The sequence below is a fragment of the Chelonoidis abingdonii genome, chromosome 15 (genome assembly GCF_003597395.2).
Source record: "Chelonoidis abingdonii isolate Lonesome George chromosome 15, CheloAbing_2.0, whole genome shotgun sequence".
In the NCBI taxonomy this organism is placed as follows: domain Eukaryota; kingdom Metazoa; phylum Chordata; order Testudines; family Testudinidae; genus Chelonoidis; species Chelonoidis abingdonii.
The window spans coordinates 36,745,411-36,767,335 of NC_133783.1; the positions used below are offsets into that span (position 1 = coordinate 36,745,411).

Genomic DNA, 21,925 nt, shown 5'->3' on the forward strand with positions numbered 1-21,925 from the left:
CTGTACCAGATTTATTGTAGAGTAGAAAGAGCAGCCTGAATGGAGAACTTGTATGATGAATGTCCTGCCTTGAGTACAAGGGACTGGACTAGAAGACCTTTCATGGCCCTTCCGGTGCTACAATTCTATGGTTCTAAGAACGAAGTTGTCGGTGTGCTAACCCTGGAGAATTTTACTATAAAAAGTACCAAACAACAGGGGTTGATACATTAAAAGGGAACATTGAATGCCATTATTATATAAGAAAGTTATTAACTGCACAAACTGGGATAAAGTTATCATTAATTTTGAGCTTGTTTTTACTACTGTAGAATGGGAAGCATAATTTTCCAGAAGGGGCACCTAAATTTACATGTAGGCAACTAAAACTGTTTAGTTGCCCAAATGCCAATATGGGCAACTAATTTATGGCACTTATTAGAAACATTTTAAACCACCACTTCCAACCAATGGTTGGCACATGATATCTAACAGTAGTCCTTAAAGCAGCTGATTTGACAAGGTGACGAATGCCCTCAATTCTTATTGAGTTCAGGATTGAAGCTCAATGCTATTCAAAAGTAAACTTTTCCATCATCAATTACTCTCTATTTTTGTCATTTTAAAAGTACGTGCCCTCTGAGGAGCTTCTAATTATAAAGCCAGGTTGTTTCAGATGGCCGTGTCAGGGATGAAGGTGAAGTTACATGCATGCATGTCAAGTAAAAAAATCACGGCTACCTCAACACATCTAGGACATGAGAATCATCAACCAACCACAGTTATGAAAAGAGCTAGTGCCGTATTAGAAATACATCACTGGAGGAAAAGATGACATTTCTAAATAGGTGAATACTTCATGACAGAATAATACTTAAAAGGAAATTCTCTTCTTTATAAAATTCAAGAGCTGTAATTGACAGATGTCCTGCATTTTCTGCATTGCTGTGGCATTATCTCTACAATTGCAGTGCACACTTATGAAGAGAAGTTAGGAAGCTGTGTACTGACCTGACAGAAATATGCTTTCATGTGTTGCTTACACTAAAGGAGTGGAACATAGATTGGAAAATGTCATAGTGGATAAGGAACGATGAAAAGACTTGGTGTCCTTCTCACATATAACAAAACAAGTCTTAAAATGATTAAGAATTCTGTGCGACTGAAAGTGGAAGAAGAATGCGAACATGTTATTCTTTTCTTGGACTGAGTCAATTTTAGTGTGAATAAGCAGAGCGCATCAGAGCATAAAGTGCTTACTTCTTTACCCTGACTGTGCTCCTCCTGGGGATGAATACTTTTGATATTCAGTGAAGTGAGGGAAACTGCAAAAGACAGGTTGGTGAACTGTCTCACAAATAATTCCCTAACAAATGTGTGTTTTTCCTAAGAAAATGGCACAAAGATTTAATTGAAATGTCATATGAAATTTTTAATTAATTGGATCCTAAAACACATAGCAGAAAATAAGGCATCTTTTGAAAATTCCTTTAGATCAAAAAAAAAAAAAAAGAAAGAAAGAAATTCAGATAACGTGTCACTACTTGCTAATTTCACTAATGACTTAACACTTAAAATTAAAAAGAACAGGAGTACTTGTGGCACCTTAGAGACTAATAAATTGCTGTAGCCCACGAAAGCTTATGCTGAAATAAATTTGTTAGTCTCTAAGGTGCCACAAGTACTCCTGTTCTTTTTGCGGATACAGACCAACACGGCTGCTACTCTGAAACTTAAAATTAAGGTAGTTTGCAAACTATACAGACTGGAAAATCATTCAAATGCTGGTGGTTTAAAAATGATTTTCCACCACTTAGGATAGATACATTCTTTCACTTTTTTCATCCTGAGCCTTAATAAGAAAATTTTTTTTCTTTAGTATTGACACATTTCAAAATATATTCTACTTCAATGCCCACTACAGACCAAATCCTACAGACCTTACACAGACCAAACTCCAATTTGCTTCTGTAAGGTCTGCAGGATAGGGCTGTAAATCGCCAAGAGTAATATATCCCAAGCACTTACTCCATCAAAAAAGAAAGTGTGATTTACTAGCAGTTCAAGCTATATGTAAATTACCAGGGCCATCCTGAGGGGCGTGCAGGGCCAGGACAAATTAGCTCTTGCCAGCGTAGGGGCCCCACTCCGCATCAGTGGCAGGACTATTGTTGGCTATAGCATTAAATTAGTGCAAGTCTACAATAGCCTGGACAACAAGAAAATTATTAAACACATTCCTTGTCTCAGATGCTTAAACAATGTAGACTGAAATTTTAAGTTAGTGCTTCCACATACAGGGAAAGCATTAGCAAAAAATGATAGTGCATAATATTGTCACTTTCTACTCTTTCTGCTCTTAAGTAGGAATCTGTGAAACACAAAGCGAGGTGTTTATATCATGAAATAAGCATATCTCCAAGAAAAATGAAAGCATTCAGTCTCATTGTTCAGCCAGCTGAAACAGAGGCAAAATTAATGTTAATTAATTACTCATTAATGAGGAAACCCCAAATACAAGCTATGACTTTTTAAAAAAAATAGCAAAAATAATAGTATATTTTTATTATGTGAATCCACTACAGAATTCTGCTCTACTCCTGTAAGAAGTCAAACCATTAAGGCTAAATTAATAGTGAATTAATGGGCTGGTACTTCAGGGAGACCCAGACTCAAATCAACTTTGATGTGAGCTAAAGTCACTGCCATGATTATAACTTAGTTCCTAGCAGATGATGTGCACATCACAAAACAATCTTAAAATCACCCAAAATTCAGGATTCTTTACACACGAGAAGAATAGAATTTGGAAAAACTGAATTTGAAGCTGAGACAAAGTGGCAAATCTATTGTCTGTGAGAGAAACTTGCCCAATAGCTGACTATTTCTACCGGTAGCTTCGGCCATTGCTATCAGTCCCTTATTTTAATTAATTACAAGAATGGCCATACTAGGTCAGACCAAAGGTCCATGTTTAGCCCAGTATCCTGTCTTCCGACAGTGGCCAATGCAAGGTGCTTCAGAGGGAATGAACAGAGCAGGTAATCATCGAATGATCCATCCTATTGCCATTCTCAACTCCTGGCAAAAAAAAAAAATATCAATCTATGAAAATATAGGGCCAAATTACTCAACCCCATCTGGTAACAACAGATTTTAATTTGGTTCATAAAGTGTTATATTGCTCTACCCTAAAAAACTGACTGTGTAAAAATGATACCTTCTTAATCAACAACTGCTCCAAATGTGTCCTGTGCTATGAGGTGTTTTCAAGATTTTGAAAATTTTTCCTTTCCTGAACTGGGACAAAGTCAAAATCTCAAAAATGTTTGCAAACCTATAAACCATAATTTTTTTTTGGATCAGATCAAAATGTCTTATATCAATAATTTTGAAACATTTAGTTTTGATTTTGATCTTTTTAACATAACTAGAATTTCTAAATGAGTTATTATGATTTAAAAAAAGAAACTGTTTCAAAAATTCAAAATGGGACATTCAGAAAATTCTGAAACATTTTTCAATTTTTTGAATGATCAAAACTGACCCTTTCCCGGGAACAATTTTGGCTTTGATAAATCAACACTTTTGGATGAAAAAAAAATGTTTCAATGGAAATTCCCAACCAGTTTTAATCTGCAGGCTTTTAGAACAAATACATTTTTATTATTTTGTACTGTTAGCTTGGTAGAGCCCACACAGCTTTGTTGAACTGGTTCACTCAACATAGTCAACTAAGCCTCAATTGGAGCACCACTCAATTTCACTTGTGTAATTCCATTTAAGACAAATATCAGGTCTACCTGAAAAGTTAGGTTAACCCAGCGACTTCACTCAATAGTGTGAAAAATCTACACTCATGAGTGATGTAGTTAAGTTGACCTAAACCCCAATGTAGTCAGAGCTAGCTTGACAGAAGAATTCTTCTGCCAGCCGAGCGACCACCTCTCAAGGAAGTGGACTAACTATGCTGACAAGAGAACCTTGAAACACAAGATTGAAGCACTACGTGTTGCAGCTGCAGCGGTGCCACTGTACTGTTTCAAGTGTAGACAAGGCCAAAAGGCTTACACAGGTGTAACTGAAGGCACAATTTTCAGACCTCAGGTTGAGTTTGCAAGGCTGGTATTCAGAAAAGTCACCTTTTTGCTAATAACCTGAGCAAATTATATCTAGAGCAGGGTTTCTCAAACAGGGGTCACCGCTTGTGCAGGGAAAGCCTCGGGCGGGCCAGGCCAGTGTGTTTACCTGCACTGTCCGCAGATCCGGATGATCGCAGCTCCCAGTCGGACCTGCGGACAGGGCAGGTAAACACACCAGCCTGGCCCACCAGAGGCTTTCCCTACACAAGCAGCGACCCCTGTTTGAGAAACCTTGATCTAGAGTCAGAGAGAGTAACATGGAATCTCATCATGCCATTTTCAGACACTTTTCAGAGCAATAATGTTCCTAACCTGTTATAAAACCACTGTAGTATCCTGTAGCTGTTTGGTCTGTAACACTATTTTTGTTAAAAGAATGAGGAGTACTTGTGGCACCTTAGAGACTTAGGGTATGTCTTCACTACCCGCTGTATCAGCGGGCAGTGATTGATCCAGAGGGAATCGATTTATTGCGTCTAGTCTAGACGCGATAAATCTACCCCTGTGCGCTCTCTCATTGACTCTTCTACTCCAACGCCGCGAGAGGCGCAAGCAGAGTCGACGGGGGAGCAGCAGCAGTCGACTCACTGCGGTGAAGACACCAAAGTAAGTCAATTTAAGTATGTTATTCACGTAGCCGAAGTTGTGTAACTTAGATCGACATCCCCTCCCCTCCCAGTGTAGACCAAGGCTAACAAATTTATTTGAGCATAAGCTTTCGTGAGCTAAAACCCACTTTGGCCCATGAAAGTTTTAGCCCATGAAGACTTATGCTGAAATAAATTTGTTAAGTCTCTAAGGTGCCACAAGTACTCCTTGTTCTTTTTGCTGATACAGACTAACACAGCTACCACTCTGAAACTTGTCACTACTTTTATCACCCGAGTTTTGACCCACACCTGGAAGGTTCTTTAAAAATCACTTTTAACCCTGGAATTTATTCTTATGACAAGGGATGTGTGTGTGTTGCATGTATTAGTCATAGTCAGGGCCCTATGAATTCGATGACTGTGCAGCTGCAAAATTTGAAAATGATTTTCATACTGTTAGGCACTACAAAAAGTGCCATGGAAAAGTCTACCTACCTCACACAGGGTACTTTTTTCTTAATTTTAGAAATGGGGAAACAGGGCTAGGCAGCTCTATTGATTTTAATGGAATTACACCAATTTACATAAACTGAGTATCTGACAGAGACTTTGTGCTTCCAGACAAGAATTTTATGGCACAGCCAAGATATGTATCCGGGTCTTTGAAATCCCAGACCACTGCTATCTGACCATATCTCTACACTGCAATTAGAACATGTGATTATACCACAGATAGGCATACCTGAGCTGGTTATGACTGAACTAGGTCACTAAAAATAGCAGTGAAGCCACGGCAGTATAGGTGGTGGCACAGGCTAGCAGACTGAGTACGTACCCAAGTCCCAGGAGGTCTTGCACTTGGGAATCTCCCTCATGATGTTGCGGCGTTGCTATATTTTTAGCAAGCTAGTTTGATCAAAGGTAGCATGGGTATGCCTACATGTGCTACAATCACATCATCATTTGCAGTACTGGCATAGCCTTAGTTGGGGACTCTTTCCTCTATTTTCTTACTATTTGTGACAGCTGCTGCATAATATTCTATTTTGGTGGCAGTTTTGCCTGTTTAGTTGCAACCTGCTGCTATTTTGTACTTTCTGACATTTCTTCTTTCTGCCCTCCCTCCAACAAGGCAGATTTCTGTTTTCAGTAGACAGATTACACAACTAGATAAGAGTTTTCCACCTGATCCATTGGAAGGCTCTTCTCAGGAAGAACCATCGAAGACAGTATTTTCCCTCATGTCAAAATAAGTAACAAAAGAAAAAAATCACTCTACAAAGTGCTTCAGAGGCCTTTTTATTAAACCCAAGTACAAATTAAATGATTGAAAATTAAATTTCTCAGTGTTGTGAGCACCATGGGCTGCATAGAACCATGAAGCACCTGGAAGACATTATAAAGATTGTTAACCACTCAGCAATTATTATAATCATTGTGAAGTTGTCAGAGGATATTAAAAACAGAATCAAGTTATGGGCACAAATGGTAAAAAAAAGTGTTCGATGGACATAATAAAAAGACAGTTACTCACCTTTGTAACTGTTGTTCTTCGAGATGTGTTGCTCATATCCATTCCAGTTAGGTGTGCGCGTGCCACGTGCACGTTCGTCGGAAAACTTTTTACCCTAGCAACACTCGGCGGGTCAGCTGGGTGCCCCCTGGAGTGGCGCCGCTATGGCACCGGATATATACCCCAGCTATAGGGGTTCTTGATGGGCGCTCGGTTTTGATGGTCAGTCATTTCGGCTTCACAGCCTCTCGGTGAATGCCCACAATCGCCCTCGCTTCGTGGGCACCTACCGATAACCCCAACTCACTCGTCTCTCCCGGACTCTTTCGATACCGCCCACTCGCCGCGCGTCTTCATTGCAATGACTATCAGTAGAATGCACACGGTCACGGCAGGCGACGGGGTAAGCGGGTCGTTAGTGAAGGCTGGCGTCACCGCCGGTGAGGGGCCGAGGCCGCTGGACAAGGTGGGTGATCCGAAACCACCCGGTGGCCCGCCAAAGGCCCTCCAATACGGGGGGCACTCGATTATCTACAACTTTTGACCAGGTCGGGCGCCAAGAGGACAGTTCACCAGTGTTGCGAGCTACAGAATCTCCTTGACTCCTTTTTCTGCAACCGATAGCTCGTGCTAGTGTCCTCGTCGCCCCAGGTGACGTCCCAATGACCTCAGTACATCTGGTACCTACGCACGGTGAAACAGGATTACCACCCTTCAATTTGTTTCATCCCCGCCTTCCTCTACCGCCAACCCAGTGTCCTCTTCGGCCCTCTCACGAGCAAGTCATGCTCTTACCAAGAGGTGCTAGTCTCTCCTCGCCGCGAGGACCATTAGAGGATGGTACCATCAGACCGAGAAGGGGTAGAGTGGTTTTAACTCCGCCATGCTTTCTGATGTCCCGAAGTTCCAAGGCGAGGCCTCAGGCCTATCCTAGACCTGCAAGGCTCAACAAGTTTATGGTCAAGTTGAAGTTCCGCATGGCATCCCTGGACTATCGTCCCGTCCTTGGATCCTGCAGACTGTGTAATGCCACCCTCGGACATGAAGGATGCATACTTCACATCTCCATCTTCCCTCTGCACAGGAGTATCTCCATTTTGTGGTCAATCACCAGCACTTAAAATTTACTGTCCTCGCCCTTGGCCTCTCCACGGCCCCAAGGTGTTTACGAGTGCATGGCTGTTATCACCGCCTACCTCCACCGGCAGCAGATACGTGTATTTCCGTATCTGGACGACTGGCTCATCAAGGAACCTCCCAGACTTCACAGTCACAGCATCGTGGCATTAATCACGGACCTATTCTCCCGGTTGGGGCTGCTCTTAATGTGGAAAAGTCCACCTGGTCTCACACAGAGGCTGGACTTCATAGGGGCAACCCTGGACTCCACTCGAGCCAGGGCCTACCTCCCTAGCCACGTTTCCAGGCGATTGGCGATCATTCGAGGTCTGCAGCCTCCCCAACCACTCGGCTCAACGTGTCTTGGCCTACTAGGCCACATGGCTGCATGTACTTTAGTGACCATATATGCCAGGCCTCCGCCTGTGCCCCTTTCAAACATGGCTCAATTCGGTCTACCGTCCGGGCAGGGACCCAATAGATATTCTGGTGACAGTTCCCCTGAGCACCTTACGCTCCCTCGACTGGTGGCTAACTCCCTCCCTGGTGTGTCAGGGCTATCGTTCCATCCACTACAGGCACCTCACTGTCCCTAACACAGATGCGTTCATCTCTCGGTTGGGGGGTCACCTAGGTCACTTTCGTACACAGGGCCTTTGGTCATCGCAGGAGCTGACCGCTCCACTAAACGTCGAGAGCTGAGAGCAGTCGCCTCGTGTGCCAGGTGTTCCAGCAACATCTTTCATGGCCGTTGTGTCTCAGTGTTTACAGGCAACACAACGGCCATTGTTTATATCAACAAACAGGGAAGGACTTGCTCTTCTCCCCTGTGTCAAGAGACCATTTGATCTGGGACTCTGCATTGGGCCACTCATAGCCTGGTGGCGTCCTTTCTTCAGGGTTCAGAACACTCTGGCGGATGGCTGAGCAGATCCTTCTCTGTCACGAATGGTCGATAAGACCAGACGTTATTCATTCGATTTCGAGGTGGAGGTTTCCCCTCATAGACCTGTTCACCTCTCTCATGAACAGGAAGTGCCAAGCGTTCTGTCCTTCCAGGGTCTTTCACCGGGGTCGATCACGGATGCATTCCTTCATGTCATGGAGGCACCACCTGCTCTATGCTTCCCCACCTTCCCTCTGGTTCACAAGGTCCTAATAAAACTTCCGCAGGCAGAGCGCATCTAATTCTAATCGTGCCAGGCATGGCCCAGACAACATGGTACGTTACCCTGCTCGACCTGTCCATGGCCAGCCCAGTTACCTGCACTCCTTCAGACATCATAATGCAGGACTCCGTGCAGTCTTCGCCACCCAGACCTACCGGGCCCTTCACCTCACGGCGTGGCTCCTGCATGGGGCTGAACCACTCGGAGTTACGTTGTTCCGCTCTGGTACAGCACATTCTCCTTAGTTAGAGAAGCCTTCCATCGGTCCACGTACCTGGCCTATGTGGAAAACGTTTCTCTCGCTGGTGTACAACGCAGAACGTTACTCCTTCTGGAGGCTCGATTCCCGTTGTTCTGAACTATCTCTAGTCTCTTAAGCAACAGGGCCTGGCGATATCTTCTTGAGGATGCACTTGGCGGCTGTCTCCCACATTCCATCCTAGAGAAGGCCACTTCGTGTTTTCCCACCCCTTAGTCAGCAGATTCCTTAAGGGCCTGGAGCGCCTCTACCCCCCAGTACACCGTCCTGTCCCCACCTGGGACCTCAAACTTAGTCCTAAGCAGACTTATGCATCCGCATTTGGCCATTGGCGACTTGTCGCTCCTGTACCTGTCATGGAAGACAGTCTTCCTGGTGCCATTACATCGGCCAGAAGGTTTTCGAACTCAGGCGCTTTATGGTGGACCCGCATATCTGTCTTTCACAAGGACAAGTACAATTGCGACCTCATCCGGCATTCCTCCCTAAGGTAGTGTAGGGCTTCTCATACCAACCAGGCTCATCCTTCCTCGGTCTCTTCCGAGCCTCACTCTTCTCACAGGGCAGCAGTTACACTCTAGATGTCCGTAGGCGCTTGCCTTTTATAAGCGAGCGACAAAGCCCTTCCAGAATCCCCCCAGTGTGTTCGTGCAGTCGCTGAACGGATGGAAGGTCTACCGGTCTCCTTCCAGAGGATCTCCTCTTGGTAAATGGGGTGCATACGCACATGCTATGACCTGGCTCATGTCCCTTCGGGCCACCTCACTGCATTCCAACCAGAGCTCAGGCTTCATCAGCTGCTTTCCTGGCCCACATGCCTATCCAGGAGATATGCCGTGCAGCGAGACCTGGTCATCGGTCCAACACTTTGCTTCGCCTATGCTTGGTCCAACAGTCTAGAGATGGTGCAGCCTTTGCGCAGCGGTTCTGCACGTGGCACATCTCACTCCGACCCCTCTCGCCTAGGTAAGGCTTGGGAATCAACCTAACTGGAATGGATATGAGCAATCACTCGAAGAAAAGACGGTTACTCACCTTTGTAACTGTTGTTCTTCTAGATGTGTTGCATATATCCATTCCAAACCTACCCTCCTTCCCCACTGTGGAGTAGCCGGCAAGAAGGAACTGAAGGTGGCCGGGTTAGAAGATTCTGTCCTGAAACGGTACGCTGTCCTCTCCAAGTGCGCACTTCAAAAGTAGTAGACTTTAGGCCCGGTGAGGGTGACCATTGTGGGGCCCGTGTGCTTTGACCCCTTTGGGCATCCGGCGATACTGGCGACGTCTACGTCACCCCAACCCGCGCCTTCTACTGAAGTCTTGCCTGCTTGCCGGGGCACAAAATTACGGTGCGATGGCGGTTAGACGAGACGAAGGGGTCTACGTTGGGTCACGGGGTATGCCCATGCCCAACGGATGTCGCCATAGCGATTGGACCCTGTTGTCTTTTAAACACTCTGTGCAACCTGGAGTCTTCTCACGCGGACAAGGAACAGACCCTTGCCATCAAAGGGTAAGTCCTGGATGGTGTATTGGAGCTCGGGTGGCAGGTCGGAGACCTGGAGCCAGGAGATACGCCTCATGGTGATATCTGAGACTAGAGTTCTGGCTGCCGAGTCGGCTGCATCGAGAAAAGCTTGGAGGGAGGTTCTGGCCACCTTCTTCCCTTCTTCAAGGAATGCGGCAAATTCTTGGCGCTAGTCCGAGGGTAGGAGTTCTGTGAACCTACTCACCTTTGCCCAGGTGTTGTAGCTATAACGGCTCAGGAGAGCCTGCTGATTGGCCACCCGGAGCTGCAGGGCACCTGCCGAATACAGCTTGCGGCCCAGTAGGTCCATCCACCTAACCTCCTTAGATTTGGGGGCTGGTGCCTGTTGGCCATGGCGTTTCCTTTCATTGACCGATTGGACAACTAATGAGGAGGGAAGAAGGTGGACATATAGGTATTCGTACCCCCGAGAGGGTACCATGTATTTCCTCTCGACTCCCTTTGCCGTAGGAGGAATGGAGGCTGGGGACTGCCATAAGGTGTCGGCAGTGGCCTGGATGGTCTTAATGAAGGGCAGAGCCACCTAGTGGGGGTATCCGCTGACAGGATGCTCACGACGGGGTCCTCGACCTCCGGGACTTCCTCTACTGAGAGGTTGATGTTAAGCGCCACCCTTCTAAGGAGGTCCTGATGAGCTCTGAGGTCTATCGACGGGGGCCCTGATGACGAGGTCCCTGCCACCACCTCATCTGGAGAAGAAGAGGATGACACTCCAGGGATGAGAGGGTCCTGAATGGCCTCTTGCTCATGGGTCGGTTCCTGCTCTAGTGGTACCTGGGAGCCTGGTGGATGGATCGTCTGCTCCTCTGTCCTAGCTGGAGGGGGACGGCTAATAGTGGCCTCAGGCGCCCGATGCTCTGAGGGAGCGCAGCGAAGCGGGTCTGGGCCAAAGGAGCACCCTGGGCCTGGTGGTATGCCCAGGGTGTCCAAAAGGACCACTGTTGAGGTCCCGTGTCCTGAGACCGGACGTCCTGGAAGACCCTGGTAGGCACCTCCGTATCACGGTCCTGGTCGTAGTAACTGTCCACATGGGAGGACACCGACGTCTGCCTGGATGGCCATGGAGGAACAGAAAAACCTTGGGTTAAGGTTCCGACGGACCTTGCTCCCTTGCTTAGCGGGGACTGGTGCCGGTATTCAGAACAGTACCGTGATCGAGACCGGGACCTGCGACCAGACCGGTGCCGGGAAGTCGACCTGGATCTCGAGTCCCTGCGACATGAGCGGCTCCGGGAGGTGCGGTGCCTGGGTCGGTGCCAGGAACTAGAGCGGTGCCACGAATAGCGAGGTGGAGAGCATGAGTCTGACCGGTGCCGCGAGTCTGACCGGTGCCGTGTAGGGGAACAGTGCCGGGACTGCGAGCGGCATCGAGAGCGGGAGCGGCATCTCGACCGGGAGCGCCTGCAGGACCGTGATCTTGAGCGGTGCCGGTCCGCTGAGCCGACAGATGGTGGTCTGGTCAGAGTCGGCTTGCCCAGAGATTGGATTACCCGTACCAGCGGGGGTAGGGGCAGTGCCATATCCGTGAGGGCGATCAAGTCTCTCGCCACCAAAAATGCCTCTGGCGTGGATGGCATGGTGAGCTCTACTGCAGTACGCACCGGGGAGCTATCAGGCGCCGGACTTGACGGCCCTCGCGGGACTGGAATCGACGGTGCCAATTTCATCGGTGCCGCGGCGGGTATCGGCACCGGGCAGTCCAATCTGGGTGCACTCTCTGGCTGCGGCGTGGGTGTTGTCAAAGCAGCAAGAGTCTTAGCCTTTTTCGGCCTCGGGGAGAGGGAGCGACGTGGAGTTGACTTCGGTGCCGGTGGCGGCCAGTTTCGGGAGTCTTTAGGCGTACCGGTGTGATCAGGTGCTGTGGAAGTGCCTCTGCTCACCGACTGACTGGCGCTCAGTGCCGAAGGTGGTGGTGTCAAGGCCGCTTCCATGAGGAGCTGTTTTAGTCTGATGTCCCACTCCTTTTTAGTTCGCAGCTTGAAAGCCTTGCAAATCGAACACTTAGCAATTAAGTGCGATTCCCGAGGCACTTCAAACAGGAGTCATGTGGGTCTCCTGTTGGCATTGGCCTGTGACAGGCCGAGCATGGTTTGAAACCCGGTGAGCCGGGCATGAGCTCCGGCACCGGGTGCGGGGAAGGGGCTACTCCCCGAACCCCGCTAACTAGTAACAACTAACTATATTATTAATTTAAGAACTTACAACTAAATCTATCTATCTACCTATATCTACAAGAACAACAACTATTTATACAACAACAACGAGAAAAACTACGAGTAGCTAGGGAAGGTGGAGGTCAGCTAAGCCGCACTCCACTGTTCCAACGACCGACATGGGCGGTAAGAAGGAACTGAAGGGTGGCCAGGTTGGCTGGGGTATATATCCGGTGCCATAGCAGTGCCACTCCAGGGAGTGCCCAGCCGACCCGCCGAGTGTTGCTAGGGTAAAAAGTTTTCCGACCAACGTGCACGCGGCGCGCGCACACCTAACTGGAATGGATATGAGCAATCACTCGAAGAAGGAAAGCATTTTATTAATGCTACAAGTATATCAGCGGTGTTATAAAGAGTACTATCAAAGTATGACTTTCTGAGAAATCACGTTTTCACTTCCTTTATAAAACATTCACTGAACATAAGAATGGCCCTACTGGGTCAGACCAAAGATCCATCTAGCCTAGTATCCTGTCTTCCGACAGTGGCCAGTGCCAGGTGCCCCAGAGGGAATGAACAGAACAGGTAATCATCAAGTGATCCATCCCCTGTCGCTCATTCCCAGCTTTCTAGTGAATAGAGGCTAGGGACACCATTCCTGCCCCTCCAGGCTAATAGCCATTTATGGAGCTATCCTCCATGAATTTATCTAGTTCTTTTTTGAACCCTGTTATGGTCTTGGACTTCACAACATCCTCTGGTAAGGAATTCCACAGGTTGATTGTGCATTGTATGAAGAAATATTTCCTTTTATGTGTTTTAAACTTGCTGCCTATTAATTTCATTTCGTGACCCCTTCTTGTGTTATGAGTAGCAAACAACACTTCCTTATCTACTTTCTCCATACCAGTCATGATTTTATAGACCTCAATCGTATCTCCCCTTAGCTGTCTCTTTTCCAAGCTGAAAAGTCCCAGTCTTATTAATCTCTCCTCATATGGAAACCGTTCATACCCCTAATATTTTTTGTTGCCCTTTTCTGAACCTTTTCCAATTCCAATACATCTTTTTTGAGATGGGGCGACCACGTCTGCACACAGTCAATATGAGGATAACTGAAATCCCGCATTATTATTATTATTGAGTTTTTTACTTTAATAGCCTCTCTAATCTCCCTGAGCATTTCACAGTCACTATCACCATCCTGGTCAGGTGGTCATTAATCTATCCCTACCACTATATTCTTATTATTAGAGAATGGAATTTTTATCCATAGAGATTCTATGGTGGAGTTTGATTCATTTATGATTTTTACTTCATTTGATTCTACACTTTCTTTCACATATAAATGCCACTCCCCCACCAGCAGGACCTGTTCTGTCCTTCTGATATATTTTGTACCCTGGTACTAATGTATCCCATTGAGTATCCTCATTCCGCCAAGTTTCTGTGATGTCTATTATATCAATATCCTCATTTAATACAAACTCTAGGAAGTTCATGTTAGTTAAGAGCCTAAAAATAGCAGTTCAAAGCCTTCTTTGAGACTTCTCTGGCTTCTCCAGAATTTTCAATAGCCAGTAGACGCTTCTTCCCACCTCCACTGCATTCTCTATACTGGATTGCTATGAAGTGGCAGACTGACCGTGAATGGTATTGCAAGTTTTCAAGTACTTAATAATGAAGGGCGTGGAATTATAAGGCAGTTCCTTCTTGAGTTTTATCCTGATGGGTATCTGCACTCTCTACTGACCCATTATTTAAGATTCTATCCTCATGACTTTAGCCCTAAAGATCATCTCACAAGTAGGGCTATCAAGTGATTAAAAAAAGTAATTATGATTAATCGTGCAATTAAAAAATTATGATAAATCGCACTGCTAAATAATAATAGTATACCATTTATTTAAATATGTTTAGATGTTTTCTACATTTTCAAATATATTCATATCAATTACAACACAGAATATAAAGTGTACAGTTGCTTTCTTTATGTTTATTTTTGATTACAAGTATTTGCACTGTAAAAAACAAAAAGAAATAGTATTTTTCAGTTCACTTAATACAAGTACTGTAATGCAATCTCTTTATCATGAAAGTTCAACTTACAAATGTAGAATTATGTACAAAAAACCTGCATTCAAAAATAAAACAATGTAAAAGTTTAGAGCCTGCAAGTGCACTCATTCAGTCCTACTTCTTGTTCAGCCAATCGCTAAGACAAACAAGTTTGTTTACATTTGTGGAAGATAACGCTGCCCACTTCTTGTTTACAATGTCACCTGAAAGTGAGAACAGGTGTTCTCATGGCACTGTTGTAATCGGCGTCGCAAGATATTTACGTGCCAGATGAACTAAAGATTCATATGTCCCTTAATGCTTCAACCACCATTCCAGGGGACGTGTCCATGCTGATGATGGATTCTGCTCAATAATAATCCAAAGCAGTGCAGACCAATGCATGTTCATTTTCATTATCTGAGTCAGATGCCACCAGCAGAAGGTTGATTTTCTTTTTGGGTTGTTCGAATTCTGTAGTTTCTGCATCAGAGTGTTGCTCTTTTAAGACTTCTGAAAGCATGTCCCACACCTCATCCCTCTCAGATTTTGGAAGGTACTTCAGATTCTTAAACATTGGGTTGTGTGCTGTAGCTATCTTTAGAAATCTCACAATCTCATCTTCTTTGCATTTTGACAAATCTGCAGTGAAAGTGTTCTTAAAATGAACAACATGTGTTGGGTCATCATCCAAGACTACTATAACATGAAATATATGGCAGAATGTGGGAAAAACAGAGCAGGAGACAAACAATTCTCCCCTCAAGTAGTTCAGTCACAAATATAATTAATGCATTATTTATTTACCGAGCATCATCAGCATGTAAGCATGTCCCCTGGAATGGTGGCTGAAGTGTGAAGGAGAATATGAATGTTTAGCACATCTGGCATGTAAATACCTTGCAATGACAGCTACAAAACTGCCATGCAAATGCCTGTTCTCACTTTTAGCTGACACTGTAAATAAGACGGCAGCATTATCTCTTGTAAATGTAAACAAACTTGTTTGTCTTAGCAATTGGCTGAAAAAGGAGGAGGACTGAGTGGACTTGTAGGCTCTGAAGTTTTACATTGTTTTGTTTTTGAATGCAGTTATGTAACAAAAATTCGATGTTTGTAAGTTGCATTTACACGATAAAGAGATTGCACTACAGTACTTGTGTGTGGTGAATTGAAAAATACTATTTCTTTTGTTTATCACTTATACAGTGCAAATTTTTATAATAAAAATAATATACACTTATTTCAATTACAACACAGAATATAACGTATATGAAAATGTAGAAAAACATGCAAAATATTTAATAGATTTCAATTGGTATTCTATTGTTTAACAGCGCAATTCAAACTGCAATTCATTGTAATTTTTTTTTAGTTAACCACATCAGCTGTGATTAATTGACAGCCCTACTCACAATCACACTTTTTGCTGTAGAGGAAGGTGCTCACTCCCTTTGGCATCTCTCCCAACTTCCAAATATCTGAAAATTATTGTTAAAACCAGAATTTGTATTAGGATCATTGTTGGTCCCCATCTCTCTACTTCCACTACGGTATTAGCATTGCCTGCTCTTTGCTTTGATAGTTTTGTATAAGGGTATGTCTACTCTGCAGCTGGGAGCTTGCTTCCCTGTGTGAGCAGACAGACACATGCCAGCTCTGCTTGAGCTAGCATGTTAAAAACATCAAGGTAGATGGAGGTAGTGCGAGTGACTCACATTAGCACCACCTTCCCCCGAGTGTGTACCCAGGGGACCTGGACAGATTTGTATCAACTCTCAGCTGCAGAGTAGATGTACACATAGAATGCAATTAGTACACTGGTCTTTGTATTGTGTTTTTAGAATATATTTAGCATGCACCCCAGCAACCTATTGTAATTCAAGAAAGTCCTCATAAAGATTAATACCGAAGGGTCTGTGAAGTGATATTTCTATCTGTGTTAGCGTTTTCTATTGAGATCATCACTGTGGTATCTGAGCACTTCTGATGTACTTTTTTGCACTTACTAAAGTATAACACTGTCACTTTGAGTCATCTGTTTTAGTCTCTTCCTTGCTATAAAAGAGGCTCAGCTTGATATATCTTTTATTTATTCATTCATATTCTTCTCTCTCTGCTCCTGCTTTCCCCGTCACTTTGGTTATTGTGGGAAAGCTTTTTCAAAGAGCTATTTCCTTTACACATTTTCAGATAATGAATTTTGCATAACTTGAACTCTTCTCAATGTAAAAATTCTATTCTTCTCCAGTGGTAAAGAATACTGTACAGTTTCATAAATGTGAGAGATGAAGCAATGTGGCTTCACATTTATGCCATGCTATTAAGAGTACAACCTAAAACAATATTGTTTTAATCCCTGCTGAAATACACTGCTTCATGTAGAGCTACCATACAGACTGATGTTTATTTTATACCATAATTAAATATTATTTCATATATGGGACATGATAGTTATGTTTCTGTGATTTACAAATTCCATTTTATATGAAACAAGACAGCTGTATTTTTTCCAAGTTGTATTCTCTTTCAATGTTAGTGCTATTTTCTCTGCGCTGTACCTTGGTTTTCTTGCGCTCATGAGAAGGCTAGACATCAGCACATTCTGTTTAGCATCTATTCATCAGTTTACACCTTTTCCTGGGAAATCCACTTCAATTTATAATGTTAAAGTAGTGTGCAACTCACCACATATCAGCTGGTTTTCCTTCAGGTTATGAAATGCCAGTCCTCGAAAAGTACTGGGATAAGCACAAACTGTTTCTTCTGCTATTCGAACTGAAGCATTTCTAGCCCACTGCAAAACCCATTTTAGATTACAGTCACAGATGAGCGAATCAGTGTTGAAATGTCTAGGAAAACAAAAAAAGTAACACTGAAGGAACAAAATGCACGTTTGCAAAATAAATTAATATATGCAGCACAAAATTAGACATGCATCTAAACATAAAGACAGGCATCACTTGACAAATAACATACATTCTCCTCACTCATATGGATTCCAAGATACTATGCCCAATTCTACTCTTAGGTACAATGCAATACTCTTTGACTTCAATGCGAATTGGGCCCACCATATCCCATATGCATGTAATTACAGTGATACTGTTTGGCCACTAGACTCATTAATTTTGCATCAGTGTTTGCACTGAAAGCTAAAACCTGTATAAGCATACTGAACAAAATGATCCTAAGCTGTTACTTTGTATATTAAAAATTCTTCTTAGGGTATGTCTACGTTGCAATGAAAGACCCATGGTATGGCTGGGCTATGGCTAGCCAAGGGCAGCTGATTCAGGCTCATTGGGGTAGGGCTGCGAGGCTAAAACTTTCAGTGTGGATGTTTGTACTCAGACTGGAGCTTGGCTCTGAAGCCCTGCCATGGAAAATGGGGGCGAGTCTCAGAGCCCAGGCTCCAGCCCGAGCCTGAATGTGTACACGGCAATGTTTAACCCCGCACCCCAAGCCCTACTAGCCTGTGCTGTGGGTTTGTTATTGCAGTGTAGATATTACCTCTAACATCATACAAACAATATTTACCCATTTAAAAACCCTCTAATATGTGTATTTAATACATTCAGTAATGAATTATTGGAAATTTTCAAATGAAAATTATTTGGTATTAGTTTCTTTTTTCCTGTTACCATAAAAAACAAAGGAAAATTACTGCAAAAGGCAGTACATTTTAAATAATTAGAAACTGACAAAAGCAAGCCACTCAAATTAATACCGCAGTTCCGCCACTCGGGTTCTGAGGAGTTCTCAAATTAGGGGAAAAGGGGAAAAAGTAACACTATATAGTCTATGGTATCAACAGAAGGAGTTAATATGTACAGTAGTTTTAGCCTTGATTATTAAACCTCCACACTTTTGACATGTAAAAACTAGATATCTCCGAGATATCTTAGCTACAATATTGTACACATATATGGCAACAACAGATTTGTATGATATCCAAATGGAATTTTACATATTGAAGCCATACTTACAAGGCTTTCAGAGCTAATAGCTCAGAAAAAAGTCCATTCATGAGACTTGAAAAAATATTCCCTGATAAATTCCTAGAAAAGAAACAATATACAGTTACTATAACAAATAAAAGATGCAAACCAGTTACTTTATATGGCAGAATTTTGCCACTGTTAATTAAAAAAAGGTTACTTCAAGGTAATCCAGACTAAATTGATTAATTTAATATTGAGAAGAGTTTAGAGAACATACTGAACATGTTTTATGTGTAAAATGAGACTAACGATACGGCAAGTTAGTTTCATATTCTAAGGTTGCATTACATCATACCTTCATGAAAATAATATTTTCATATTAAACTTCTAGGAAATGTAAACTTTTTCTATAAATTACAAAAACATCCAGCATCATGGAATCAGTGAAGAGAACAGCTTATTTTAATGTCTGTTGTAAGAGGATTTGTCCATGTATTTGCTTTGAAAATTTACTATTATCTTTAACGAACTAGTCTGAATAGCTCAGTACTAAATAGCTCTAATTGTCTCTGGTAATTTATTCCTGAATGGCTTTTAACTCCATGACTACAAATATATCAATGTCCTTTTGCATAGTCTAACAGTATTGTTGCACTCAATTAATGTTAACATCAATAGCAAATGCCCAAATGTCAAGTCATATTCTCCACTGCTATACCAGTTAAATAAAAATTGGTGTAGCATCTACGATAAAGGTTTCCTTTCAGATAAAGCACATATTTCTGGATTGCTGACAAATGTTCTTTTCTATCTATGCAAATAAGTAAATGCCTGATGCCTTCTGAATTTACATGACTGAATTTAAGATGGCTGCAAAATTTCATGTCTCAGACGATTGTTCAGCAGAAAATGTGTTGTTACCAAGAAGAAAATAAATTGTATTGAAAAATAAAGATTCAAGTCTTTTTGACAGAAAAATTGATTTTCTACTGATTATATTTCTGTCTACAAAGTAAAGAACTCAAGTTATACTGAAGGTAAGAATTAAGTTTAAAAGTACTGTTTAATGAATGAAGCCTTTGGCAAGCTGTAAATACTGTAATCTGATTAAAAAAAAGTCTTTGCAGGGACTGCATTATATACAGGGATGTGTGCCCTGATGAGTTTGTGCCAGAAAGATGAGGAAGTATCATGGGTCAAAAAAGTTTATGGAGTTCTTTTAAGAAAATCACTTATTCTTGAAAGATAATATTACTTTTAGGGTGTTTATTCAAGAAAACTGTATTGTGCATGAAGCCCAATGACAAATATGCAGCTTGGATGATAATGTATGAAACCATGAAGATAGCTGAATAAATGTTGTAAAGATAGGAGATGCTAAAACCCATTTCCATCCTATTAGACTTTTCGGTCCAATTTTGTGAAATACTTAGTACCTTGCATACACATCTATCATAGCGTAGCAGGAACTGCACCCTATTTAAGGCTCTATTACAGAGCTCAGATTAAACAAGAACTTTATATCTTTATTTAGTAATAATCTCATCAAAATGGCAAAAACCAAAACACAGACTATAAACGGAGTATTATATGCATTTTATCATGCTTTGATGAAAAATGAATTTATACAGCAAAAATAAATTCATATCTTATTTGCACTCTAAAGCAAACCCTTAACAATGACCTCAGCAATGTTAAGGCAAAAGAACTTCCCAAGTGCATGGAACACGTGAGTCAGATGTGCTGATCTTTTAATACACTTGATATGAAAGCAGATTAAGTCACTGATAAGGTTTTGTGCCACCCTCCAAGTCTGATGAAGCTGCAGTATGTATTGCTTTTAGGGATCTGCTAGAGATGGAAGTAAAAGCCTGATGGGGTGTTGCAGTGCATTACTGACTGTAGGAAATATGGAGATGTAAAGGAATGCACTAGACTTTCCCCATAAATTCTTGTGTCTATGCTTTTAGCATAACATAGCGTGGATGGAGCATGCTCTGTGGAATTTTAACTCTAATTAAATATCATTTTTGTTTGCCAATATCAATGGGCACTCAGTATCATAGAGATCGCAATTATGCAGATGCTTAACTCTAAAGTCAGTGAGACCAGTGCTTACTTTTAGGCACATGCTTAAACACCTTGCTGAGGTCCTCAGGGTTTCTCAGGGTGAACTGGACTGATCAGGATTTGGCCTACACTATGGTAACCTAAATATTTCTGAATCATCTGCCATCAAGAGTTTTCTGTTTTTCTTATTTGCTGTAACAATGAAGGGTGAGAATATTTTCTTCAGAGTTTTAATCAGTGCTAAAGCTGCAGAACTCTTAACACTTCAAAAGATGTAAAACATACACATACACACACACACACACACACACACACAGAATAATGCTAATTTATAATCTTTTTTCTTCCCTTTTCTACTCCCGCCCCCCTTTCAAATGAGGGAGTGATCCCAGTATTTAACTGATGGGATGACTGCTTGTGGGTATCACAGAAGTGATGTTTGAGGAGGGATTTAAGTGAAAATCAGGAGGACACAAGGGGCAATTGAATAGGCATAAGAACAGCACTGAAGAAAATATAAAGATGAAAATGATGACTAGATAAAGGAAGAGGCAAGGAGAGATTAATTAAATGTGGGAAGAGGTTGAGAGGGTGGAGGGGGATAAAAATGAGAGAAGAGGTGTAGGCTGGGGCAGGTTCCAGTGGATATTTTCTTGATATCCCTGCCTGAATGTCAGATTCCCTACATGTTACGTGTTTTGTACTTTCTCTCTACAGTGTACAAAGTGATTAGCTGCTTCAATGACATTAACAAAGTCACAAGAGAATTTATTATATGATATTATCATAAAGATAACTACTGATGATGATTTAGAGTCAGGATGAAATATAAAATCAGATGTACTTTAATCAAATAATTGCAAGTAAGCAGCAAGGTGTGTTTCATACTTTTAAAAGGAAGATGCAGGAGTAACTGTTTGTCAAAGCATGTTTCAGGCTGGAACATTTTATAGTCTGAGGTGCTAATTTATACAGGCTTATCAAAATAGACTCTGATATACCATTAAAGTGAAATCCATAATCTTCTGCTGCTCCTGATACTTAGTTCTGAATAGAACAGGTGTTTAAATTATTAAGAGTCCCATTCAACACCAGAAATCCATTTGCATTCCTGGTTCCTGGAACATAGTATTGAAACATGACCCTTGAGAAGGCCAAAAGGAGATATGAAAGACTTGTTACATTCAATTATGTCACTTATAATCATGTTTAGAATATAAAAAGCTCACCAAATATAAGCATGGCCAAAGGATAATATACAACCCAGGAAAGCCAAGCCAATAGATTAGCAAGTCATAAAGCATCTTTTGAACCACCTGGATTGCAGTCAGTTATACCTGTCATAGAACATGTATATATGCTCTAGGATCATTTTGGTATTAT

The 21,925-nt window shown here is 42.6% G+C and overlaps 1 protein-coding gene across 1 annotated transcript in view; it reads right to left on the minus strand.

Moving 5' to 3' along the window:
* Positions 1-21,925, minus strand: part of ADGRA1 (adhesion G protein-coupled receptor A1) — a 495,656-nt gene that overhangs the window by 261,202 nt on the left and 212,529 nt on the right. The window contains exons 5-6 of the mRNA XM_075072712.1: positions 18,518-18,589; positions 17,217-17,380 (exon numbers count right to left, since the gene is read on the minus strand). Of these exons, the coding sequence (XP_074928813.1) occupies positions 17,217-17,380; positions 18,518-18,589 (236 nt within the window). The remainder of the gene's footprint in view (positions 1-17,216; positions 17,381-18,517; positions 18,590-21,925) is intronic.